Below are 26,490 nucleotides of genomic sequence, written 5' to 3'. Positions count from 1 at the left end.
GTAAGGGAAGTTTGGGCTCATCCATTCCAGCTTAAAATGCCGGTTTTCCCCTGGGGGAGGGGAGCCTAGCGGAGACACAGTGGGAGGTCTCTGTCTCTGTCTCTGTCTCTGTCCCCCTCTCGGCCCCGCCCCGCGTTACAGCCCGATGCTCTGGTTCTGGCTCTTCCCCGACCCTCCCCCGAGCCTTACTCTTCCGGATGCTCCACTTCCGCCCTGTCACAGGGTGACCCAGCCTACCCCGCCCTCCCTCCTGAGCCCAGACGCTTCCTGGCGTGCTCTGCTGGGGGGGCACCTGACTGGTCAGGGCTGCACGTCCCCCGCGCCTCTGCACGGGGGGGGGGGGGTTGATTGAAACAAGGGGCTTATCCACAGACCCTTCTGGTTTTTAAGTTTTGCTGTAGTTTGAGTCACGGGGTTCCAGTGGTGCTGCTTTTCCTGGTCTTGGAGAGTTTCTGAAGCCCCCCCAAGGGGCCCAGGAGCTTTCCACTCCCACCTCTGTGCACCCCCAAGTCCACCTGCCCCCAGCACCTCTGAGTGGCCGTCTCAGATCTACCTCATTTGATCGTGTCTGTCCCCTCGTCCTTTCTCTGGTCCTTGTCCCTCCCCCTCCAACTTCGTTCACTTCCCGTGTTGCCCTCCGGTGCCTCCTGACTCCCAGGGAACTGCAAGATTCATCCTTTAGTGTAACTGCAAGGATTCCGTTGTGTATTTACATCACTGCTTCTTTGTTCACAAGCCCGTCACTGGGCTCTGCCGTGCGGGCGGGATACTCTCGGTAGCTTGCCGGGCTCTCGAGAGGGGAAAAAAAAAAAAGTAGCTTCTCACAAACACCCATTTTCTCTCGGTTGGTTTGGGACCCGAGGTGCGAGACTGGTCAGTCTCCTGCTGCCCATCCGACCCCTTGTCCTCACGCAAGGCAGCCTCTGAGTCCCAGACTCTCTCTCAGGTAAGGGGGGCTGCTAGGGGTCTCAGATGTTGAAGCTCGGATACCAGGCACGTGCTTGTTAAACGGTAGATTGTGTTTGGAGTCTCCCGGGGAATCCCTTATTACATTACCATTATATTACTATATTCATCATAACTCACACTGTAAGAGGAAGATCACTGTATCACTGTATCACTGTCATCCCGTTGCTCATCGATTTACTTGAGCGGGTGCCAGTAACATCTTTGTAACCCAGCCCTGAAATTTTTAGCAGCCTCTCCTTACTCATCTTTCCCAACGATTGGAGGCTCTTTCAGGGTCAGGGGAATGAGACCCGTTATTGTTACTATCTTTGGCATATCGAATATGCCACGGGGAGCTTGCCAGGCTCTGCCAAAAAGGAAAATTTTCCATAAAATACTGTGGCAATTTTTAAAAATTGTAAGGTACAAAACCTTAAGCTGTAAAAAGACAGAAGGTTTGCATCAAGCTCAGTCATTTTTTCTTGTTTGCTTTTGGATCTCTCCAGCAGTGCTCAGCCGGGCTTACTCCCAGCTCTGTGCTCAGGGGTCACTCCTGGCAGAGCTCAAGGGACCCAGAGGGGTGCCAGGGATCAAACCTAAGTCAGTTATCCGCAGGGCGAACTATTTCCCACTTCCTCTCACTCTGGTCCCAAGCAGACTTGTTATTTTTATAGTGCAAATGAATTTCAGAACTGCTAACCGGAAATCTCACTTGTGATTAAATTTAAAAAATTTCCGTGTTGTTGAGTCCAAGAGATAGTGTGGTGTGCGGGGCTCTTCCGTCTCCGGCTGACCAGGTTTGGTGCCCAAGCAGCACATATGGCTCCTTGCGGTGCCTGGACACAGCGGAGTGTGCTTCCCAAAGAACACAAAAAAAATAAAGTAAAAGTTATATTTCAGCATAGTTTCTTATCAGCACAGAAACCCTCCAGAAATCATTTTGGAAGATTTTATATTTTTCTCTTCTTGTGTACTGTTGTCTTTCAACATTATTTTGAGACATTTTTATCGTATTTGCCAACCGTGTTGGAGGAGCCCAGTGCGCCGAGAGGCTGTATTACAGGAGTTACAGAGTTTTCATTCTGCAGCGACCTTGGACTGTCTCTAAGTGGTGAACAGACTTTTCCTTTTGATCGTCTTCACAGTGATCCTGTTTGGAAAAAAATCAATAAATTTTTTTAAATTCTTTTATTGATTCACCATGTGGAAAGTTACAAAGCTTTCAGGTTTAAGTCTCAGTTATACAATGCTCAAACACCCATCCCTTCACCAGTGGGGAAAAATCAATAAATTTTCATTGTCAAACTTACCTATGCCCGACTGAGACCAACAACCTACTTCCTGCCTGTTCCTTCCTGTTAACTGTCATTTCTCAGGAGCGAGCAGCGGGCGGAGGGTGGAGGGCCGGGACGGTGAAAGCGCAGCAGCCACGAGGGGCCAGCCCAGCCCGCGGCCCAGGATGCTCCGGGCTCCCCCAAGGATACTCCAGCCTGCCCCCAGCCCCGGGGCCAGAAACACCCCGAGACCCCCCCCCCCCCGCAGCCTCCATGGCCCGGCGTCCTACCCTCGGGTTCAAGGGCCCCGTGAGCTGCACTCGGGGAAACAGAGTCACAGACACAGGAACTGCTGCAAGGGCTGAGGTGACTCTGCAGTCCCCCCTCACACCTGCTGGGCCTCGGCAGGGTGAAAGGAGGAGAGCTGCTCTTCCTGTTTTACACAGACACACACACACTCACATACACACACATACACTCACACACACTCACACTCACATTGTCGCACACACATACACTCACATATACACACTCAACATATACACACATGCACTCACACACACTCACAGTCACACACACATACACTCACATATACACACGCAACACCTACACACATGCACTCACACACACAATCACACACTCATACATGCACTCATACACTCACGCTCACACACACACATACACATACACACACATACTCACACATATATTCACACACTCACACACACACCACACACACAGCACTGCACATGAGTACTGCATACATACCTAACCTGCACACACATGCACAGATATCAATGTGCACGTGTGTTTATTGGCCTCTGTTTATCATGTGAGCTCCATAAGGAAATCCATGAACTCACAACATACTTCATGCAGCAGAGATTGTACAGGCGACAAGGCTCTCGCCTGGCACAGTAGACCCACCCCCGTTCTACCCCTGGCTCTGTGTGTCCCCCAGTGCCATGCCAGGACTGAACCCCGAGCATGGAGCTCGGGGAGTCCTGAGCGCCTTCGGGTGTGGCCCCCCCAGACCCGAGTCCCTTCTCCTTGGTGCTTTAGAGTTCCTTCTTTTGCTTCAGAGCGAGTGACCTTGAGTGATAAACGGTCCCAAAGGAACCTTTTAAAATTAAGAGAATTAACTGGCACTCACACATTTAAACTCCCTCTAACTAAGAAGTGCACGGTGTCACTGTGCAGGAGCCGCGGGCTGCGCTGACTGTGCACCCCTGCCTCGCTGCATGCATTATCCCATTCTTATTTTAGTCCTGACAAGCGATTTGAGACTCTGCACTTAGGTTCATCACAAAGGCTTCGCAAATGGGCCCCATTTGCGTGTTCAGGCTACGGGTTATGTTCTTATTTTAGAAATATATAAATATATCCCCCCTAATTGGCTTTTCAGCGCTGATTCTACTGATCTTTGTCCTTTTTAATGGATTACTTTATAAGCCCCGAGAGGAAAGCTCTCTTGAAAGTAGCAGCTAGGAGTACTCTCCGATCCGTTTCAGCGTACTACACAAACACTCCTTTGGTACAGAAAACATTCACTATTCTGAGAGTGTGCAAGTTTGGGACCGGCCAGACAGTGCAGCGGGGAGGGCACATGCCTTGCTTGTGGGCAGCCTGGGTCCAGCTGGTGATTCTTGAGCACTGAGCCAGGAGTAACCAACCCCTGAGTACTGCTGGGTGTGCCGCCCTCAGTTATTTTAAAGTGGGTTGAGAGTAGTCTGCTGCTCCCCGTCCCGGCTCTCAGCAGCACTGAGGAAATGAGACCGACTTGGATGTCTGCAGGAAACAATTTTGTCCCACGTACATTTTCCTTCTCCTATACCAAAATCTTTGCATACTGTTTCATTTTATGATTGTTAATTAATTTTATTGTAGTCAAGTACTGGGTTCTAATATTGTTGTGTGTGTGTTTTTAACTTAACAATTATTTATTTATACTCCATCTACCACTGAGCTACATCCCCAGCTGCAGTGATAGCACAGCATTTGCCTTGCACTTGCCCAACCCAGGTTCGATTCCTCCGTCCCCCTCGGAGAGCCCAGCAAGCTACCGAGAGTATCCCGCCCGCCCGGCAGAGCCTGGCAAGCTCCCCGTGGCATATTTGGTATGCCAAAAACAGTAACGACAAATCTCACAATGGAGACATTACCGGTGCCCGCTCGAGCCAATCGATGAACAACAGGACGGCAGTGCTCCAGGGCTACCCTCCATCTGTTTTATGCTTCAGTAGCTTATGCTGCCAGCAGTGGCTTCTCGTGGGCGTTCTCCCTACACCACACCTGTCTCCACAGTGCCTGTCTCCCCACGTGGTTTTCTTCCTCAAGTCCCTGCGCCTCCCCAGCACCCCGGGGCCGAGACCCCCCACTGTGCCCACCTCAGGCTCACCTTTGTCTTCGTCCTCGCCCCCCCTTGCTGCCCTCTGCTTGGTCGTCGCAGTCTGTGACCCAAGCCAAGGCTTTGCCACAGATCCTGAGCCCCTGCTTCGCCCTGTCCCCCTGACGTGGGCGGCCGTCCAGTATCTCTAGCCGGGGTCTTCTCAGCAACGTGGCTTCCCTTCTCTGCCCACTCTTGTGCCCAGCCAGCTGCTTTGATGGAACGTCCTTGCTTTATTGTCTACAACGTACAGATTTTGCTCGAGCACTGGCTCCTGTTACAGCGCCTTTGACCTCTTCCATGCTTTCTCTCTCTCTCTCTCTCTCTCCTTAATTTATAGGAACAGAACTTGCCTGTTTTCTTCCAGCTCCTTCTTTCATTCCATAATCTTCCTCCTGGATGTCAAACTCCTTTGTTAGCTGCAATCTAAATAATTGCTGCTTCAGAGCTGCTAAGCCATTTGATCCAACAAGAAAATTTAAAATACAGGGTCTGGAGATAAAATACAGCAGGTAAGGAGCTTGCTCTGCACGTGGCTGACCTGGGTTCAACCCCTGGCAGCCCATACGGCTCCCGAGCCTGCCAAGAGTAAGCCCTGAGCACAGCTGGGTGTGGCCAAAAGCAGGAAAAAAATTTTAATATATGTATTATTTTCTTAGATTGGGGTTTAGGATATTTTTAGAACATGTGGGAACTCTAGAGAAAATCTTATTATAACCATTTTTCATAACTTTGGGTATCTGTAATAACATAAAGATCTTTGCGGATTTGAGAAGCAAGGTTCTTCTCTAGTACAAAATCAAACTGCTTGTGACCTAAGGAAGCAGAGTTTAAGTACAGTGCACAGAAGTGTGAAGTGATGCCCAGTGTCACGGGAGCCAGACGGGAATGCGGCCCGCTGTCTACGCTGCCATACAGCAGTGTTGGTCATACTAGGGAGAGGCTGCGGGGTTTACACTTAGGACACATGAGACGGGACTGTTCGATGGGCGAGGCCAGCTGCTGAGAGGGTGCCGTTGTGAAAAAGTGGATGAATCTGTAGCAGTACCCCAGGGACCACAGCGCAGAAAGGGGAAACAAGTTTCGTCTGACTTCTCGCAGGCTACGCACACATCCCCCCTGCAGTTGGGTGAGTCGCTGGGGATTTCTCACCCATATTCTGAGAGAAGATCGTAAAGGATCAGGAGGAATAGAAATCAGGAAGCTTTATTTCATACCCTGCATTTAAAGGCATTGTGGAACGAGTGCATTTTATGGGGAAAAAAAAGACATTTAAATATAGTGAGTTGCTTACTGAGTTTCCAGATGGATTTTTGATTTTTTTTTTAAGTAGAATAAACATGGCTGGAGCGATAGCACAACGGGTAGGGCGTTTGCCTTGCATGTGGCCGACCTGGGTTCGATTCCTGCGTCCCTCTCGGAGAGCCCGGCAAGCTACCAAGAGTGTCCCACGCGCACGGCAGAGCCTGGCAAGCTCCCCGTGGCGTATTCAACATGCCCAAAGCAGTAACAACAAGTCTCACAGTGGAGACGTTACTGGTGCCCGCTCGAGCAAATTGATGAGCAACGGGACGACGGGACTACAGGGCTACAGAATAAACATCACATGTTTAATGTCCTGTTTCCTAAACAGCAGTGAGCTCAAGTGTATACAGACGCTATGTAGACCCACTCCTGTTTCGGGTCATGCCAGCGGCCCTGGGCTGCACGATGGCCCAGCATGCAGGGCGCTTGCCTTGGACGTGGCCGACCCAGGGTCAGTCCCAGGCATCACCGTGTCCCCCAGTTGCCTCCAGGAGGAAGCCCCGCGCACAGCCCCGTGGCCCAGCAGCCGTGTAGCTCAGGAGCACCCTCATCACAGGACAGTCTGTCACGCGAGTGCGCCTGAGGAGGCCCCGGCTGTCCCTGGGAGTCTTTTGCTGTTGGAAGAAGCGTGTTGGACAAACCGGGTCCTGGTCCCAGCGGACGCACACACAGAGGATGTGGTAGGGGACAGGCGCGTCCCTGGGGGGATATTTGTTCCCCACGTAGACGCCAAAGGACCCCTGGACCTGCCGTGTGCTAAGGCCCGCCCGTTGGGGTCCGAGCTGCCCCGCCCTCCTCTTTGTCGCGTTGTCAGTGTGCTGTGTCCGGCAGATCTGGCAGGCCGTTTAAGCAGCCCCTCCGGCCTGCTTTGCCCGGACCCGCTTCCCCCAGACCCACGCTGGAGTCGGCCCCGAAGGTCCCGGGCACTGGAGTGGCCAGACGGGCACGTCGCTCCTTGTCAGACCTGCGGAGGGTGGCCGAGCCGTCCAGATGCCCGCCTGCCCCCAAGAAGTGTGGAGCTCAAGAAAGCGACTCTATTCGTGCCTTGTGGGCAGAATCTTTTTATAGATTTTCTGCCATTTTTGTGCGTTCATTAGATTATATTTTAAGTGACTTAAATAACAGAAGGAGAGCCAGAAACCCAGCATGGTCTGGGCTGGGCAGTATGAGAAGTAGCTGTGGGGAGAGAGAGCATGTGAGGGGGTGGGGGAGGAGAGAGAGAGAGACAGAGAGAAAGAAGGGGGGCAGAGAGGGAGGGAAAGAGGGAGAGAGAGGGACGGGGAGATAGGGGGGAGAGGGAGAGAGAGAAGGGAGAGAGAGAGGGGGCAGAGAGAGAGAGTGAGGGTGGGGGAGAGAGGGAGAGCTATGGAGGACAGGAGACAGCACTAACCATTTGGTCGTTTGCGAGTCTGTGGTCCATAAGGGTTTACTTCCCCTTGAGTCACAGGGATGGAGGATGCGTGTTCGGTGACACTATCCTCTCATCTAGTGGCTGTGATCTCTAACGATACGGACTTTTGTGTTTGCCTGAAGAGCGGTGATTTTGCATCTGCACTCCTAGCTGCACCTGCCCTGGGCTCACGAATAGGCGAGTGAAAGAGTCTGTTCCTACTATATTTAGAAAGTTGTGGAAAAATGGTCTACAAGGTGCTCAGATGGGATCGAGCCCCTGAGATAATCATGTCGGAGAACAGGAGGAAGTCTGGAGCACTTGATGCGGAGTTGCGACCCCAGCAGCGGGTATCCGTGGTGCACTGGGGCTTGGGTGGTCTGCTGAGCGCTTCGGGGCTACCTGGAGTCTGCTTGTGAACATACATGATGCTGAGCCCGTTCCCGAGTACATGTCACATGGCTCCACACACTCCGCGCTCAGATGACCAGAGGCACAGACAGGGCTTGCTCGAGGACAGTGCCCAGCAGTGGAGTTCTGTAACCCCAGCGAGGCCAAGCACAGCCCGGTGGGTCTGGTCTGAGCGACTGCACAGCTCCCAGACCTGGCGGGGGGCGGGAGACGTGTGTGGTGCTGACAAACTCCCCCGAGCCCCGAGCTTGCCTGGCCAGCTGTGCGGGTGACCCGTGGCCTCTGACCTCTGGCAGTGCTGTGCTCTCATCGCTGGCTCGGGTGCAGGGCATTTCCCGCCCTCTGAGCTGTCCCCCTGGGTCTCTCCCCAGCGACACTAGTGGTGCCGAGGCCTGTGCACCTCCCCCTCCCCGAGAGACGGTGCTCAGGCTGCCGCTCACCCAGCCGTGCTTCAGCCACACACAGCCACCTCAGGTCGGCGCCAGAGTCCTACCCCAAAGGGGAGTTCTAGAAGATTCTCGAGGTCACACACCAGGGTCCGAGCTTCTATCTCCAGACCATAGTCTTATTCTTTTTTTTTTTTTCTTTTTGGGTCACACCCGGCGATGCACAGGGGTTCCTCCTGGCTCTGCACTCAGGAATTATCCCCTGGCGGTGCTCAGGGGACCATATGGGATGCTGGGAATTGAACCTGGGTCGGCCGCGTGGAAAGCAAATGCCCTACCCGCTGTGCTATTGCTCCAGCCCCAATCTTATTCTTTTTTAAAAAAACTTTTATTGAATCACCGTGAGCTACAGTTGCAAAGCTTTCATGCTTGAGTTTCAGTCATACAATGATGGAACACCCATCCCTCCACCCGTGCACATTCTCCACCATCATTGTCCTCAGGATCCCCCACCCCACCCCTCCCCTGTGGCAGACAATCTCCCCCAGACTCTCTCTACTTTGGGGCATCACGGTTTGCAATACAGACACTGAGAGGCCATCACGTTTGGTCCTTTATCTACTCTCAGCACACGTCTCCCATCCCGAGCATCCCTCCAACCATCCCTGACTCAGTGACCCCTTCTCTATCCCAGCTGCCTTCTCCCCCAGCTCATGAGACAGGCCTCCAACCATGGGGCAAAATTTCTGGCCCTGTCTCTACCATCCTTGGGCGTCAATCTCGTGTTATGATATTTTATATTCCACAAGTGAGTGGAATATAAAATATATAAAATAGCATATTTTATATGATATGCCCCCCTATGTCTGTTCCTCTCTTTCTGCGTAGTCTTATTCTTGATGGTGCTTTCAAACATGTCCTTGGAGTTTGCCTTGGTAAATTACGCAGCATTCAGACAGAAACACCCACGACTGCTGCCACGGGCCAAACAAGTAAACATGCTGACGTGTGAATGTCTCTGTTCTTAATTATTTTAATTTTTTAGAGAATACAGAATTTTATGATTTTGTACTTCAAGCAATAGCACATTGGGTAGGACATTTGCCTTGCATGTGGCTGACCCGGGTTCGACTCCTCTGCCCCTCTTAGAGAGCCCGGCAAGCTACTGAGAGTATCCCTCCCACACGGCAGAGCCTGGCAAGATCCCTGTGGCGTATTCGATATGCCAGAAATAGTAACAAAAAGTCTCACAATGGAGACGTTACTGGTGCCCGCTGGAGCAAATTGATGAACAACGGACGACAGTGCTCCAGTGCTACAGATTTAGAATGCATTATTTTCTTCCTTTTGGGTTTGGGGCCGTATCTGGCAGAACTCAGGGCTAACTCCTGGTCTATAGACCGGGTCACTGCTGACTGTGCTCGGGGACACCTGCGGTGACACCACACCCTCCCCAGTGTCCACTGCTCCAGTGTCCACACCTCCCCAGGGTCCACACCTCCTCAGGACCCACACCTCCCCAGGGCCCACACCTCCCCAGGGTCCATACCCTCCCCAGTGTCCACTCCCCCAGTGTCCATGTCCCCAGTGTCCACGTCCCCAGAGTCCACTCCCCCAGTGTCCACTCCCCCAGTGTCCACTCCCCCAGAGTCCACTCCCCCAGTGTCAACTCCCCCAGGTCCATGTCCCCAGTGTCCACTCCCCCAGAGTCCACTCCCCCAGTGTCCACTCCCCCAGAGTCCACGCCCCCAGTGTCTGTGCCCCCAGAGTCCACTCCCCCAGTGTCCACTCCCCCAGAGTCCATGCCCCCAGTGTCTGTGCCCCCAGAGTCCACTCCCCCAGTGTCCACTCCCCCAGTGTCCACTCCCCCAGAGTCCATCCCCAGTGTTCACTCCCCCACAGTCCACTCCCCCAGAGTCCACTCCCCCAGTGTCCACTCCCCCAGAGTCCATCCCCAGTGTTCACTCCCCCACAGTCCACTCCCCCAGAGTCCACTCCCCCAGTGTCCACTCCCCAAGAGTCCACTCCCCCAGAGTCCATTCCCCAGTGTCCACTCCCCCAGAGCCCACTCCCCCAGAGTCCACTCCCCGAGAGCCCACTCCCCCCAGAGTCCACTCCCCCAGTGTCCACTCCCCCAGTGTCCACTCCCCCAGAGCCCACTCCCCCAGAGTCCACTCCCCCAGTATCCACTCCCCCAGAGTCCACTCCCCCAGTGTCCAATCCCCCAGTGTCCACTCCCCCAGTGTCCGTGCCCACAGAGTCCACTCCCCCAGTGTCCACTCCCCCAGAGTCCACTCCCCCAGTGTCCACTCCCCCAGAGTCCACTCCCCCAGTGTCCACTCCCCCAGAGTCCATTCCCCAGTGTCCACTCCCCCAGAGTCCACTCCCCCAGTGTCCACTCCACCAGTGTCCACTCCCCAGAGTCCACTCTCCCAGTGTCCACTCCCCCAGAGTCCATTCCCCAGTGTCCACTCCCCCAGTGTCCACTCCCCAGAGTCCATTCCCCAGAGTCCACTCCCCCAGAGTCCACTCCCCCAGAGTCCACTCCCCAGAGTCCACGCCCCCAGTGTCCACTCCCCCAGAGTCCATTCCCCAGAGTCCACTCCCCCAGAGTCCACTCCCCCAGAGTCCATTCCCCAGTGTCCACTCCCCCAGTGTCCACGCCCCCCACCATTGTCCCACTGTCTTCCCCAACCCCCTCGTAGTTCATCCACACTTAGGAGCCCAGCACAGGAAGGACACGTGTGTGGTCTTACACCTGTGGAGGAGGAGCGCAACGGCAGTCTGGGCACACGCGGGACACGGTTTCTCAGACTCTGGGTCACCTGGCGAGGGGCTGTCGTGAGACTCCCCGCGGAGGAGTGCTCCTGCAGGCTGCGCTGTTTTTCATCAGAGCAAGCCAGGAAAGGCCTCCCTGGGGCCGGGGCCCCGTCAGAGCTCGGCCACTCCACGAGGCAGTCATCATCCCCTGTGGGTACCCCCCCCCCAGCTGCAGCAGGGCCCAGTGTCCGAGGGCGGGCAGCGGGCGTCTCCCATTCCGGCCTCGTCCTGCTCCGAGCACGGGAGGAAAGGCCGGGGGCATCCCCAGCCCCGGAGGCAGGACGCGCCCCTTCCTGCCGTTGTGTCCGCAGACGTCCCGGCCAGTGCGCTGCCGCTCTGCACCAGGCTCGGCTGCGTCCACGCCCTTGGACCGGGCAGGGCCGGGCTGCTCCTCCAGTCTGGCCCTCCCTGCGCGGCGGGAGCCCGGTGGACACGGCGATGACGCGGGGCGCTCGGGGCCCTTGCTGCTGGAGATGGTCCGAAGCCCCCGGACAGTGTCCATGGAGACGGGCCTGGCCTGGGCCCGGCTCTCCCGGCCCAGCCCGCTCAGGTGACGGCAGAGGATCCCAGCGACACATGTGATCACTGACGGCTTGTCTCCCCCCACTCCTTGGAACACACTCGCCCGTCACAGTGCGTCCCAGAGGGCCGAGAAACCCTTACAAGCTGAGCAACACGCTTCACGCATGATCCTTTTGCAAAAGTGACACAGGCTTGATTTTTGTAGATTTTACTCATGCATAAAGAAGATCAAATTCATAGAAAAATTGGGCAGGGGCTGGAGCGTTAGCACAGCCGGTAGGGCATTTGCCTTGCACACAGCCGACCCGTGTTCGATTCCCGGCATCCCATAGGGTCCCCCCCGAGCACCGCCAGGAGTAACTCCTGAGCGCAGAGCCAGGAGTGACCCCTGTGCATCGCCAGGTGTGACCCAAAAAGAAAAAAGAAAAGAAAAAATGGGCAACTTATGTGAGACATGCCCAGTGCCCATCAGTCGGGCTGGCCGATGACTGAGTTACAGTGACCTCACCCTCCTCTCCTTCTAGAATTTTCCTTCTGGGGGGCCAAAGTGTTTGTCCCCAAGGCTGCACTTTGTTTTCCCCTCCTTTCCCTGGCAGGTTTCAAGTGTAAAATCTTTGTGAGCCGCGCGCCCCCCAACAGCCGTGCGTGTGGTTGCACATGTGACACGGCCACACTGGACTCCAGCTCTGATGACACTCCGAGGGGCCGCCGCATAGCTGTCCCAGGGAGTGCCACGCGGTCCTCGAGGGGCAGGAGGTGCTCTCCCTCCCCCAGACAGCGGCCGGGAGAACGAGAGTCTCGGATGCAGCCTGCCAGGCCCGGCCGGGGCTTGCTGCCGGTGGGGACGGGCGGAACCACCTGCATATCCAGAGATTTCCTGTGCGGAGTTTTCACGGGCTGTTGTAGTCCTCTATTATTTTTTTTTTCTAATCCCAGTAACAAAGATCGTAGAGACGGGCTGTTTCTTCCTGAATATCAGATTCTGCCTCTCCCACAGACGCCGTGGTGGAATTCTGCGGCAGCTTGCAGGAGAAGCCACAAATATACAGTAAATGCTGAATCAGTTCCAAGCGGCGACTCTATAAACGGAAGCCGAAGCCTCATTATTCTGCTTGGTCCCCAGATGGCTGTTTCTCCTTGGGCTGTTTCCTTGCCGAGCTTACTGTAGCAGAAAGGCTCGGAGGAGAGCTGTCATTTCACCCGCCTGTCAGTTAAACCATGGGATTGCCAGGTTGCTAGGAGCCCAGGCCCTTTCAGAGAAGCATTTGAACATAAATTTGGGCAGTTTCCCACAAAATTACTAATTATGAGGCCATTTGAATGGCTTTCGGTTCCGGTTGTGGTGTGGCCACTTCCGCAGGCGTCCAGGCTCCGGGGGGAGGGACCGTGCTGGGGGCTCAGGGCCTCTCGCGTCCCCCGTCTCGCTGTCCCGTGGCTCCATCTGCGCCTGGAGAGTCAGACAGTGGCCACTCGAGCAACTCTCCGCGAGTGGAGGGAATGAAAGTCGCTCTTGCCCCGCACTGTGGGGGTCTCCCCGGCCCCCAGAAGGCTCGGGTCCCGCAGTGTCAAGGACACGGTCCCTGGTGCCCCCGCTCAGCCTCCCCCGCCTGCTCCCTGGCGGGCTGGCTGCTCTGGAGCACTGTGCAGGGCGAGGCCCGGGGCCCGTGGGCTGCAGCGGGAGGGACGGGTCCTGGCAGCTCCCCGGAAGGTCCCCTGGGGTCTGAGACTTGCCACACCTCTGCCGGCAGCTCTGGGCCCTGCCCACGTGCCGGAACATGCCGGAACATGCCGACCCCCTTCCCTTCTCGCCACGGCCCCGTGGGCGGGAGCCAACGGCTTACTAATAACTTTTTATTTTCCGTAATTTCATTGGTGGATAAACTGGGGCTTAGAGGAGTCTTTTCCCATCGGGGCCAGGCCCCCAGCCTGACCCTCCTGACCCCGGGACCTCCTGGTCCCTGTACTGTCATTACGGCGCAGTCTGGCCCGTGTGTTGGGCCCGACGGAGGAACCGGAAGCTCTTTCCCACGTCTCCACGGATGAAGCGGGAGCTGCCCCGCGTCCGCCCGTGCTCACCCCACGGCCGGGCCGTGAGGACCACGAAGCGCCTCTAGGTGAGCGGGACTAACAGGAACGGCCGTTCTCGCCAGCCAGCTGCTGGGTGTGGCCCGGAGCCCCTCAGAAAGCACGTCCGGACCCGCCGTCACCTTCCTTGGATATTCTAAGATTTCAGTGTTTGACTTTGTGGTTTGCCAACTGTAACTGTAGGACCCCTCCACAAACAATTCCAGCACCCCTGCCTCCCTCCTCCCAGGCGTCCACTCCCCTCCATTTCCCTAGTGTCCCTCACCCCTGCCCCCCTTCTGAAGCCCAGCTCTAAGGCCCGCTGACTGTGGGCATCGGTCATTCCCCTACTCTGTTTCCCCTGAGAGATTGGTCTGTCTGTCCCTCTCTGCCCGACGGACTCGCTCGGTGATAATCTCTCCAGCTCCATCCATGTGGCAGCAAATTGCATGACTTCATCTTCCTCACCGCTGTATAGTATTCCACCGTGTAGATGCACCTCTGTTTCCACATCTGTCATTGGTTCTCGGGCACTTGGGCTGCTTTCAGACCTTGGCGGAGTGAACATCGCTGCAGTGCTCATCAGCGTGCAGATGTCTTTGCTAGGTTTGAAAGGACTTTGTCAGTGTGAGATAAGTAAGCCCGAGATCCTCAGATGCTTGTTGTGTGTCTGGGTATTGAACCACGGGTCGGAGGGTGCTAGAAACACAGCAAGGTAGAGGAAGGTCCGGGCCCGCCTTGCCTCCGAGAGGGTCCCTCAGCAGAGAAGAGGGACCTGCCTGCTGGCGGGAGACCGTGTGGGAATGGTCACAGGGACCCCCCGACCACGCCCCCTGAGCTGTGTTTCTCGGGCGCTGCCCACCCAGGAAGGTGGAGGTAGGAGGAGAATTCGATTCTCGCTGCAGGAAGGACACCCACGGGGAAGAGCCATTCCCCCCGTCGTACTTTTAATTTTATTGAGATTCTAAGATTTCCAATATTGTTAATGCTGGTTTCTCACATAACCCTAACCCCACGCCCACGTCCAGTGACCCCACTGCCCGCTGACCCCATGCCCACGTCCATGACCCCGCTGCCCGCTGACCCCACACCCATCCCAGTGACCCCGCTGCCTGCTGACCCCACGCCCATCCCAGTGACCCCACTGACCCCACGCCCACGTCCAGTGACCCCGCTGCCCGCTGACCCCACACCCATCCCAGTGACCCCGCTGCCCACTGACCCCACACCCATGTCCAGTGACCCCACTGCCCGCTGACCCCACGCCCATGCCCAGTGACCCCACTGCCCACTGACCCCACACCCATCCCAGTGACCCGTCCCTGTCGTCTGTCCCTCTCTGAACAGTGGATCTGAAGCGTCCCAGGCGCCCACTCCCCTTCCGTGGAGGAGGAAGCCTCTGTCAGCCCCTGTCAGCGATGTGAGCCTGTGGGGGGACGCGCCCCCATGGAGGGTCCTTTCCGGGCGTCCGTCCTTCCTCCCAGTACCCCAGGGACAGACGCGGCAGAGCCTGAGAGAAACTCACCCTCCGAGGGCTGCCCTGGGCCACCGGCCTGGCCCTCTGCCCGCGGTGGACAGTGGACGTCGTGGAGAGCCCAGTGCTGACCCTTGTCCTCTTCTCTTTCAGTGCTGAGGCTGCTGACGGCGGGGGCCGACCCGCACGGCCTCAACTGCTCCGGGGGCTCCCTGCTGCACCTGGTAAGGACGGAGCCTGCGGGGGGGTGTCCGGGGGGGCTTGGCGCTGGCGAACTGAGGGAAGGGAAAGGATGGCCTCCGGGTGGCTGCATGACGGCTCAGGGCCCTGGCTGTGCTAAGGGATGAGCCCGAGCCAGCCCGAGGGGGTCTGCCCCGCCCCCGCCCTGGGAGTGTCCCCCTGTCCCCCCGCCCTGGGAGTGTCCCCTGTCCCCCCGCCCTGGGAGTGTCCCCTGTCCCCCCGCCCTTGGAGTGTCCCCCTGTCCCCCCGCCCTGGGAGTGTCCCCCTGTCCCCCTCAGCCCTGGGAGTGTCCCCCTGTCCCCCCCTGCCCTGGGAGTGTCCCCCTGTCCTTCCGCCCTGGGAGTGTCCCCCTGTCCCCCTCAGCCCTGGGAGTGTCCCCCTGTCCCCCTCAGCCCTGGGAGTGTCCCCCTGTCCCCCCCTGCCCTGGGAGTGTCCCCCTGTCCCCCCGCCCTGGGAGTGTCCCCCTGTCCCCCTCAGCCCTGGGAGTGTCCCCCTGTCCCCCCCTGCCCTGGGAGTGTCCCCCTGTCCCCCCGCCCTGGGAGTGTCCCCCTGTCCCCCTCAGCCCTGGGAGTGTCCCCCTGTCCCCCTCAGCCCTGGGAGTGTCCCCCTGTCCCCCCCTGCCCTGGGAGTGTCCCCCTGTCCTTCCGCCCTGGGAGTGTCCCCCTGTCCCCCCGCCCTGGGAGTGTCCCCCTGTCCCCCCCTGCCCTGGGAGTGTCCCCCTGTCCCCCCGCCCTGGGAGTGTCCCCCTGTCCCCCCGCCCTGGGAGTGTCCACAGAGCTGTGGGCGCAGTTGGCCCCTTCGGGGTCCAGCTGTTCCTGCCCCCGGCAAGGCTGCCCTTTGCCCTCTCAGGTCTGACCCTGCTGTCCCTCCCGCCCCGTGTCCAGGAGGCAGCCCCCCCTTAGCGCCCGGCCCCTCAGGGGCGAGGGCCAGCCCGGGGCGGGGCGGGCAGTGTGCTGCCTTCCAGAGTGGACACTCGGACGCTCGCGTGGACCCCGCCGCCTCCTTCCTCCCGCTGAGCCCCGGGCGGGACGGCCAGAGACTGGGCCGCTTCCTGCCCTTCCTCCCACCGCCCCGGGCAGCCCAGGTGTGTGTTGGGGGGCTGCCCCCAGCCAGGCTCCTCTCCCCACCCGGGACACGGGGTGGTCACTGCACTCCTCCGAGTGTGGCTGCGAGGACCAGCTGGGCAGGAAAGGAACATCCCCACCACGCCCGCTGTCCTGGGCCCGTGCCGGTTCCGTGAGCGACACGCCGGGCCTCTGGTGCGCGACACAGCCGGCTGGGGGGGAGCTCTGCGGGGTCTCGGGCCGGGAGGCAGCGCTGGCCTCGGCCCGAGCGTAGGTGAGAGCCGGGCCCTGGCGCCCAGCACTGCCAGGCCCAGCGGTGGGTGTCGCCCTGCGGTGGCACGGGGGGCTGAGAGGCCTGGCCGGGCCCCCACGAGCACCAACTCTTCCCGGGACAGACAGAGCCCCTTCCCGCAGGCTGGCGGCGGGGGGCGGGGACTCAGGGTCGCCTCCAGCCCTGCCTGCGCAGGCTCAGCTGGGCACAGACCACCACCCCTGACTGCACACGCGCGTGTGTGTGTGTGCGTGTGTGTGCACGCGTGCGCATGTGTGTGCTTGCACGTGTGCGTGCATGTGTGTGCGTGTGCACGTGTGCGCGTGTGTGCGTGTGCGTGCATGTGTGTGCGTGTGTGCGTGCGTGTGTGTGTGTGTGTGTGTGCCTGTCTGGAGAGAAACAGACAGAGAGATACTGCCCCTTCTCCTTGCTGTGTGTGTGTGTGTGTGTGTGTGTGTGTGTGTGTGTGTGTGAGATGCGGTACCGTGTAGACTCAGTGCCCTGCGTGGAGCGCAGACCCCACCCACCAGCTGCTGTGCCCTTGCCTCTTACCCCACGCCCAGCCGAGAGCCAGCAGCCCTCCCGGCCCCCCCTACCCGGCCCTCAGCTTGGCCTCGCCCCTGCCCACAGGCCCTTCCCTGCCCCCGCCCATCTTTCTCACGGGACAGCTGGTCCTCGTCCCACCCCCACCCGGGGTCCAGGCGCCCTCTCGCCAGGCAGGGCCGACTGGCCTTGCAGCTCTGGCCAGGCCATGACCGCCTGTGCCCCGCACACACACACACACACACTTGCCCCCTCCGTGTCCCCGTCCTGGTGCTGGCTCCCAAGGGTCCATCTCGCTTCCACCCAGGTGCCCCCTCTGGCATCCCCTGGGGGCCATGCCCTCCCGGCCCCTGCTCCAAGCACATCTCAGCCGACAGGCCCTGCCACCCTGTGGGTCTCGAGACGCTCCCGGCCGACCCCACGCTCAACCCACCTTGTCGTGTTGGCTAATTCGTATGTGATGAAACACTGTCACCAAGGAGATTGTGGCTCATGCGATCATTTCTATTGGTCATCCAGGAACTGGACACACAGTAGGTCCCCGGTGAGTGGTCAGTGTCTGCCTGTCTAACACCCCGACCATCCCCCAGGCTCCGCGTCGGTGTCTCTGCCGACTGTCCACTTCCTGCTGTGTGGCCAGCAAGGCACGAGTCTGTGGCTCTCAGCCCACATGACACTGCCAGCACCTGGTAACGCTCGGAGGACCGGGCGAGTCTGTCGGTCCACGTACAAGCTCGCTAGATTGATCAATACTTGATGTTGTCTGAAGCTAGAGACACAGAGACGCAGAGACGCAAGACGCAGAGATGCAGATCTCTGCGAGCAGACGAGTTTTCTGAGAGGGAGCGAACAATGCGCCTGATTGACGCTTTTCGGAGCAGGGATGAGCAGGTGAGCGTGCCCAGGTGTTGGGTACTCAGCCACCTCGCGCTCTTCGCTGAAGGCTTGCTGGGCCCCGGATCCGACCTCATCTGCTTTGATCCAGCGTCTCATAACGTGCAGTTCTTGCTTCTATAGACTTGTCACGGAGGATAATAATTAGTGGATTAGTGCTTTTCTCCCTGCTAGATTGAGCCTCGAAACCTCCGACTGTCTCAGATTCTTTATATCCCTCTTTGTTTCTTCTCATTCTAATCACGGTGCCGGGAGTGAACCGCGGGCCTCCCGCTTGTGAGTCACGTGTGTCCCGGGAGAGCCGGGGCTCAGTCAGGCCTTCCACGTCCTCCTCATGGCGGGGGTAGGAGGGCGAAGGCGTGGGCGGGCAAGGGGCACTCGGACCCCCGAGCTGAATGTTATTTTGGGTCCGGGTAGCCGGGGATAAAGATTCAGAAAATGGCCGCGTCAAAAAGAGCAACGAGGCGAGAAGACTGAGGCGGTAGGTAGCCGGGGCCGACGTCTGAGCCCTTAGCCCAGCGCAGACATACGCACTTTCCCTGTGGCCCGGGTGCGAGGCTGCAGTGAGAGACCAGGGCGGGAGGCCTGTGGGCGGGTGCTGAGGGCTCTGTGCTGAGTCTTCCCCTCCAGGGCTATGGAGTAAATACAAGCAAATGAGAAATTGCAGGTTGCCAGTGAGATGAGATTACAGGGTTTCAGCCGCCGTGGGCGCTGAGAAAGGCAATTTAGCCTTCCGGGGTGTCACGCAAGGCGGCTCTGCTGGGCGCCCCACCTTGCCCCTGCCAGGAGGCGCGCGGCTCTAATTGCATGTTCTCAGAGCCCCGGCGCTGAGGGACGGGCAGCCTGTCTGTGTGGGGTGCCGGGAGGGGCGGTGCCCGCAGGGAGCCTGCCCAGAGCGCCCGGAGCTCCTGCCGTGACCCAGGACTCCCCGTCGGTGTGGATTCCGGAGGCATTTCCCTGCCGGGCGGGCACAGGGCCCCTCACCAGGGCAGTATCACTGGTTCTGTGGTTCTGTGGGGCTTCACTCACGTGTGAGGTTCGGCCCGAGTGTCCGGAAAGCGGCCTGGAGCGTGGCGGGGGCTGGGTAGTGGGGGATAGAGAGCTATGCTGGGAGTATCATGTCTCACTCAAGTGAGAGAAGGAATCCGGAGTTTCGACCTCCATCGACGGTCAAGAATCAGGGACGCTGCCTCATTTGCCAGGACATCAAAAATCAGATGGGCCGGACACGTAATGTGATTCAGAGACGATCGCTGGACTAGAGCTCTTACCGACTGGATTCCACGGGACGTCAGAAGACGAGAGGGTCAGACTTCTTCATCAAGACCCTGCATGAATGGTTAGAGGCTCTTCCTGTTCCTGGAGCGAGCAGATATCACTGGGCTACACTAGCACGCGACAGGGATGAATGGAGATGTTACTGGTGCCCACTCGAGCAAATCGAAGATCAACGGGATACAAGTGATAAAAGTGGAGTGATAGTAGAGTGCCTTTAGAAGCTTTAGTTTCTTTTGCCTGAAAAAGTTCGGTTTGACGTTGTTTGTTTCTTTCTGCTTCCCCTGCCCTCTGCCAGTGGAGTTGAATCACTGGAGTATCTCTGAGGTCACCATCACGAAGAGTTTCTGCCTGTGTTTTCCTTGCTGTGCTCTGTGGGTTCTGGCCTGGTATCAAGGTCTTTAATCCACCGCATGGTGTGAGACACAGACTCAGTTTGTTTTTTAGGATCTGACTCTCAGGTTTCCCCGCAGGACCTCTCTGGAAGTCCTTCCTCCTTGCACTCAACCCTGCACCGTGTGTTGGCTGCCCTGCTGAGGGGCTCCGAGCAGCACTGTACCCTGGGCTGCGGGGCGGAGCCGTCTGCCGATGGTCACTCACGGCCAGGAGGGGCCCTGCCGCCTCTGCTGACTGCCTGGGCGTTCTCCCCCCAAATAAAAATAGGGCTATCCTTCACTTTTTCCTTGGAGTTTCTTTGACTGTTCGGGGAGTTTTAGGATTCCATACAAACGTTGGTTGGTTTGTTTTGTTTTGTTTTGTTTTGTGGTCACACCCAGCGATGCTCAGGGGTTGCTCCTGGCTCATGCACTCAGGAGTGACCCCTGGCGGTGCTCAGGGGACCATATGGGATGGTGGGAATTGAACCTGGGTCGGCCGCGTGCAAGGCAAACACCCTCCCTGCTGTGCTATCATTCCAGCCCCTCCATACAAATGTCAACAGCATTTGTTCTGTATCCTTAAAGAATGCCATTGGAATTTTATTTTATTTATTTATTTTTAATTTTGCTTTTTGGGTCACACCCAGCGATGCTCAGGGGTTACTCCTGGCTTTGCACTCAGGAATTACTCCTGGCGGTGCTTGGAGGACCATATGGGATGCCGGGGATCGAACCCGGGTCGGCTGCATGCAAGGAAAACGCCCTACTCGCTGTGCTATCGCTCCGGCCCCTTAATTTATTTATTTTATTGGCATATCTAATACGTACGGGTAGCTTGCCAGGATATGCCAAAAACAGTAACAATAAGTCTCTCAATGAGAGACGTTACTGGTGCCCGCTCAAACAAATTGATGAGCAATGGGATGACAGTGATACAGTGATTTTATTGAATCACCATGTGGAAAGTTGCAAAGCTTTCAGGCTTATGTCTCAGTTATACAATGCTCAAACACCCGTCCCTTCACCAGTGCCCATATTCCACCATCAAAAACCCCAGTATACCTCCCACCCCCCTCACCCCCCATCCCTGCCTGCAAAGCTGATAAGTTTCACTTCATTTTGTCTTTACCTTGATCACATTCCATATTTCAACACAAAACTCACTATTGTTGTTGGAGTTTCACTCCAAAAAACAGCCCTGCTGACAAGGAAGCATTTGATAATTAGTTTTCCATTGCTGAGAATGAAGAGATCTGAAGTTTAGGATTTCTGTATTTTAGTATTTTAGTAACTAAGTCCAGGGAGGTTTATGTCAGAAATCGCATCATTTCCCTTCCTGGGGCAGCATGGGGCTATGGCTTAGTTCACAGTTTAGAGACATTTCTGCAAGCAGCTGCTGGTACCAGAAGTAGTCTAGCTGGCCTCCGGATCATGGTCGATCAGCAGCAGAGCAGCCACACAAACGTGCGGCCACCTGGGTTGCATCTTGGCGGAGAGCGCTCCAGTATCGCCCACGTCCCGAGATCACCCACGTGTCCCGCTGTTGCAAGTTGATACCTCTTTTTTTTTTTCTTTTCTTCCCACACGTCCAAGTTTGTACCTCCTTAATGGACCTTATAAAATGGTGGACGCCATGCCGTCTTTCCCCGAAAAGGGAAAAAAAGCGAGAAAGAAAGACCTTTCCCCTCCTCGGCTAGCGTGGGGCTATGGCTTAGTTCACAGTCTAGAGACATATCTGTGAGCAGCTGCTGGTACCAGAAGTAGTCTAGCTGGCCTCAGGATCGTGGCGGATCAGCAGCAGAGAGGCCACACAAACGTGCGGCCGCCCGGGTCGTATCTTGGCGGAGAGCCGCCATTGGAATTTTTATAGGAATTGCACTGAATCTTTATTATGCCGTAGGCAAGATAGCATTTTTTGCTCGTCTTAGTTCTTCCATGAACACGGGAGACTATTCCACTCCATTGTGTCCTGTTCCACTCATTTAAAAAGTGACACTGTTTTCAGAGTTAAATTGAGAGATGGTTTCAACCCTCATGGCCTGTTAAGTTGATATAGCTGTTTGATGTTTTTTGCACAGTATTTTCAGTAGGATTTTTGTTTGTTTGTTTCTGTTTCAGCACTCCAGGATCACTCCTGGCAGTGCTCGCCCGGCTGGAGTAAGCATTTGCAGCAAGGAACAGTCTGTCTGCGTGGTGAAACGCAGGGTGAATGCCTGCGGCCCTGGGCATCTTTGCTCCATCATCTCAGCTGCCTGGAGGCTGTGGCCACTGCTGACGCAGGTGGAAGGAGTAACGCTTCCCAGGCCAGAGTGGTCGGGCACTTTATTCATGCCAGGGTGATTTGCTTATCACTGTTCTCCAGAAGGGAAAGACCCGAGAAGCAGAAATGATGCGAGTATGCTCAAGGTGACACGGCAGTGCGAGATAGCGGTGCTTCCCTGGACCCGGTGCCTGCAAGGGGACCAGTCACACCCACCCACGCCAGTGAAAGGCACAGCAGCCGGCGGGTGGGTGCGGAATATTCCAGACCACACGCAAACCCCATAAAACCTCAGACGTTCTGGAAATCACCACAAATTCAAATTTGGCAGTAGACACAACTCTCTCCCTCTGCTCTCTATCCTCCGTCTCTGTCTCTGAGGGTAGAAAGGTGCTTTTGGACCGTGAGAAGTCCTGATCCTCCAAGGAGATGGGGCAGAGCTGACCCAATGGATCGAATCATCACTTCCGCTCCCCACACAGCCACTGCACAGTCCTCACTGGTCTTCGTGTCGCAGAAAACCTTCTCCACACAATCTGCCTCCTTCCGTCACATCTCGGTCAGGCTGGAGGCTGCCCCTGCCGCCCTGGGATCAAGACAGAGAAACGAACGGTTTCCTGAAAACCCCCAGCCTCTAGATCTCACCCGCCAGAGGCTCGACCCTCGGTGCAAGCTGACGAGAGGTGACTTCCTCGTCTGACCGAGTGGCTCTCTGTGTGCCTGCCAGGTCCTGCCTTTCTGAGTGAGAGTTCCAGGTTGTTCAGGGCGAGCCTCCTAGCCAAACAAGAGAGCTACAGCGGCTCTCGCCTCCGTGTGACAAGACACCGGGAAGGACGGCGTGGCTGTCGCCTACAACGGTCTTCCTTACTTGCTTCCCGTGGTGCTCGGAGCCTCTTCTGCCGAGTCTCTCGCACGTGCCGACTTGGGCTCAGACATGAGAAAGCGTAAAGCGTCCCCTGTCGGACACCGTCAGACCCAGGGCACTGCCCGGGAAACTGCCCAGCGCTGCCTGGCTGCCAACTGGGCCAGGTGTCGCTCTCTCTCTTCCACGGGCGTTCACCAGCAGCTCACGGGGTCGGCACATGCCAGGGTGCTTCCCGGGCCTGTTTGGAGGAGCCTGGGACATCGGGCTGAGAGGAAGTGTTAGAGCCAGACATTCCAGCGCGGGGCCAGCGTCAGACACGGCGGGGAGCGGAGTGTCAGGGACAGTCGGGCGCACCCTGGGAGGGACGCCTGGAAAACTGCCACACGGGGCTGTCCCAGCATCCCTGACGCCCCATCCGCCCTGCCGGCCAGTGCGCGAGCCAGGAGGGGCCGGAGAGGACAGAGAGCTCAGGAGCCTGTGCGCGTAAATGTGCAGAGATTCTGGGAGAATCTGCGGGAAGCTCACCCTCCAGAGCTCAACCCTTGGTGCACAGCAAACTGACGAGAGGCAACGTCCTTGTCTGATCCAGTGGCTCTCTGTGTGCGTGAGAGCCCCGTGCCACAATGCTCCCCCCGGGGAACATGTCTTCTCTGGACAGTGAAGCCACGACCAGGCGGCGTGTCCACCCTGGGTCTGTACTCGGGCTCTCGGGGTGTTCCCAGGTGTGCCGGGGGGCTGCGAAGGCCCCTCGGGCAGAGTTACAGGTGGGCCGGAGGGAAGCTGGAGGGCAGCGTGAGGAAGGGGGGGGGCGCGCGCGGGGTCTCGCGGGGTCTTGTGCCCTAAGTCCTTGCCTGGGTTTGTCCGTTTGTTTCGGGGGTCACACCTGGTGGGGCGTTGGGGATCGCCCCTGGCTGAGCCGCAAGCAAGGCAGGCGCTGCCTGCTGTGCCACCCTGCCTGGGGTTTCCCGTCCGAGGCCATCACCCCGAAACCCTTCATCGTTTGGGGTGGACACCCACATTTTCACGTGACCCTGGTGGGCCCCGCAGGCCCCTCCTGCTCGGGCCTAGGGGTGGTTCCCAGGGCAGGAGGTTACGGGAGGCTTTCTAGAAGCAGGGGTGCTGGGGCGGGGGGCACTGAGGGGAGGGCAGCCACTGGCCGGCGGCTGTCCCGGGCCACCCGGAGAATCCCCTGCTTGCCGAAGGGTGAGCGGGATCAGGACGTGTCGCGAAGAGGGAGAGCCCTTCCCACGGGGACTCGGGTCACTCTGCCCGCCGTGTTGCAGGCAGGGTCACGGAAGCAGGGGTGCTCGGCCGTCACAGTCTTGTCAGACAGGTGTGATCAGAGGGTATTGACGGCTGTCAGGTTATTATTCAGAATCCTGTGAGCTGTGCAGGGCCTGGTGTCTCCCCCCTCGCGTCTCATCAGCTCCTGCTTCCCTGAGGGGACAGGGCAGGCCAGTCCGGGGGCTTTGGGATTGTAACTGTGGGTCCCGGGCTGGCCCCGGGCTCTCAGGAAGGCAGAGCGGAGGAGAGAGGCGGCTCGCCTGTGCGTTTCCTCAGAGGCGTGGGCCAGACTCCGAATGCTGACAGTTGGTCTTCCCAGCTCTGCTCCTCACCTCACCAGCCAGTGTCCAGACCCGCGGCCCCCGTGGACGGGGTGCAGGGGGCAAGGTCCCCTCTGCCATCAGGGCCCGGGAGGGACACTGGCTACTGTTCCAGCTCACAGCAGGTCTCGAGACTGACCCGAAGTTTCCTGGCCCTAAGTACTCCCCTGCCCAGCCCCCGCTCCTGTGAGAACTGCCCGCCCTTCCCGAGTACGGATTATCTCTGGGGAGAGATCGAACCCAACTCCAGTGACTTATGTTTATGACCTGTGCGTCCTGAATCTACTTTTTCCCCCAGAGTGTCAGTTTACCTTTTTTTTGCCTAATTTTTAAAAAGTGGGTTGTCTTCTTCACAGCCCTCTTGTGAAGTCTTTGTGTATTTTGAGTAAATGTGTTTTGCTTTTGTTTTGCTCTGAGTTACTGACATCCGTGAAAATCTCTGAACACGTCTCATGAGGGTTGGAAGCTTCTGATTTTGATAAGGTCCAGGTCGTTAATATTACCCCTTGTGAATTTTACTTTTAGCGACATCATAGATTTTCTCCCATCTTCTTTCCTGGATATTTTTTGAAGATCTGGGTATTTATACTTTTCATTCTGTTCTTTAGTTGTTGACTTTGTGTAGGGTTCAGGGCTGTTAGGGTGCGGATCAAGATCTCCCTATAATGACAAAGAGACTCCAGAGACTGCAAACAGCAAGCAGGGTTTATTGTAAGACTGGCTAGCCAGGGTCCAGCTGCCTACACGGACACGCAGGTCCAGCAGGTTGGGCAAAAGATCCCGAGCTTCTCCAAAGGAGATCTTATATAGGTCTTCCCCGGCCGTTACAGCAGAGTCCGCGCATTTCATAGCCAATAGATTTGTAATATTACAAACTTTCTTAACCAATCTATTTAAAGGACATCACTCCTTAGCCTATGGTTTTAGAGATCAGTATTGGCGCAACATTCAGGAATGTCCTGGTTCTGGGGGCAGTCCCGGGTCTTGTGATATGGGTCTTGTGATATGGGTCTGGTTATCTGGTCTGACCACCACCCTTCTTGCGACCCGGGGTGCCTGTATCCGAATTCCTTGCTCAGGGGCAGAAAATCAAGTTATTCTGCCATGGGGGCTCCTGTAAAAGAGTCTTGAGAAAGCTAAATTGATTCCTGTGGTCTGTTCTGGGCCAGTTCCTCACAAGGGCGAGGCCAAGGGGTCTTCTCTGCTTCCGTGGAGACGGTTGTTTCAGCCCCGTGCATGAAGACCACCTTTTTCCCCGGCCTGGGAAGTGTCCTTGAGAACCCGTGTTGCACGAGGACTGGGTTGTTCACTGACCCGTTGGCTGTCGTGACCCTTGCCCCATCTCCTCTACTTTATGTGTTGGAATTAGGCTGCTTACTGCTGTTCCCCAGGAATTTTGGCTATCACGGGTCTTTGTACTGATTTATGAATTTTAGAGTCCGTTTTCCAATTCCGACAAATCACTGCGGGCGCTTTGATTGCCTTTGCATTGCATCTGCAGACCGGTCTGCAGGGGAGGTGATCTCCTAATAATGGACTCAGGTTTTCTCTAATCTGTCTTACCAAAATGTCTAAGTTTTCACACATCTTCTGTCTGATTTTGCAGGTCCTTTTTGCGGCCGTTGTTTTATGCTTTTGTGTCTTGGTTTGTTTGTTTTTGGTTGAGGGCCCCACCTGGCTGTGCTCGGAGCTTGCTCCTGGCTTTGTGCTCAGGGATCATTCCAGGTGCCGCCCAGGGGACGACATGGCTGTTGGGGAGCGACCTTGGGTCTGCGGTGCGCGAGGCAAGCCCCTCCCTCGAGCTCCAGCCCCGCTGCTGCGGGGAGGGGGGGGCACCTCTGATGTGTTCAGGCCTCACTCCGGCTCTTTGCTTGGGGTCGTTCCTGGAGGGGCTCGGGGACCGACTCGGGTCACCCGTGTGCAGAAAGCCTCCTGCCTCCTGGGCTCTGGCCCTGGGCCGGACCGTCCAGTGATGCTGTGACTCTAGAGCTCAGTGTTTCTTTTCACTTGATCGTCCACTTCAGTCTCAATGTTCCATTGGTTCCAGCGTGCAAACTCTGAACACATCTACAGTCTGATTTTAGCATTTTGTCGTTGTGTTGCTTTGTGCTCGGGGG

At 57.1% G+C, this 26,490-nt stretch overlaps 1 protein-coding gene across 1 annotated transcript in view; it reads left to right on the top strand.

Moving 5' to 3' along the window:
• MYO16 (myosin XVI) overlaps positions 1 to 26,490 on the top strand; it is a 310,488-nt gene that overhangs the window by 32,566 nt on the left and 251,432 nt on the right. Inside the window, 1 exon segment of the mRNA XM_055126930.1 lies at positions 15,134 to 15,204. Coding sequence (XP_054982905.1) covers positions 15,134 to 15,204 — 71 coding nt within the window.

This window comes from Sorex araneus, chromosome 1 (genome assembly GCF_027595985.1).
Source record: "Sorex araneus isolate mSorAra2 chromosome 1, mSorAra2.pri, whole genome shotgun sequence".
Classification (NCBI taxonomy): domain Eukaryota; kingdom Metazoa; phylum Chordata; class Mammalia; order Eulipotyphla; family Soricidae; genus Sorex; species Sorex araneus.
The sequence above is the reverse complement of the archived record's forward strand: the minus strand, read 5'-3'. Positions and strand labels throughout refer to the sequence as shown.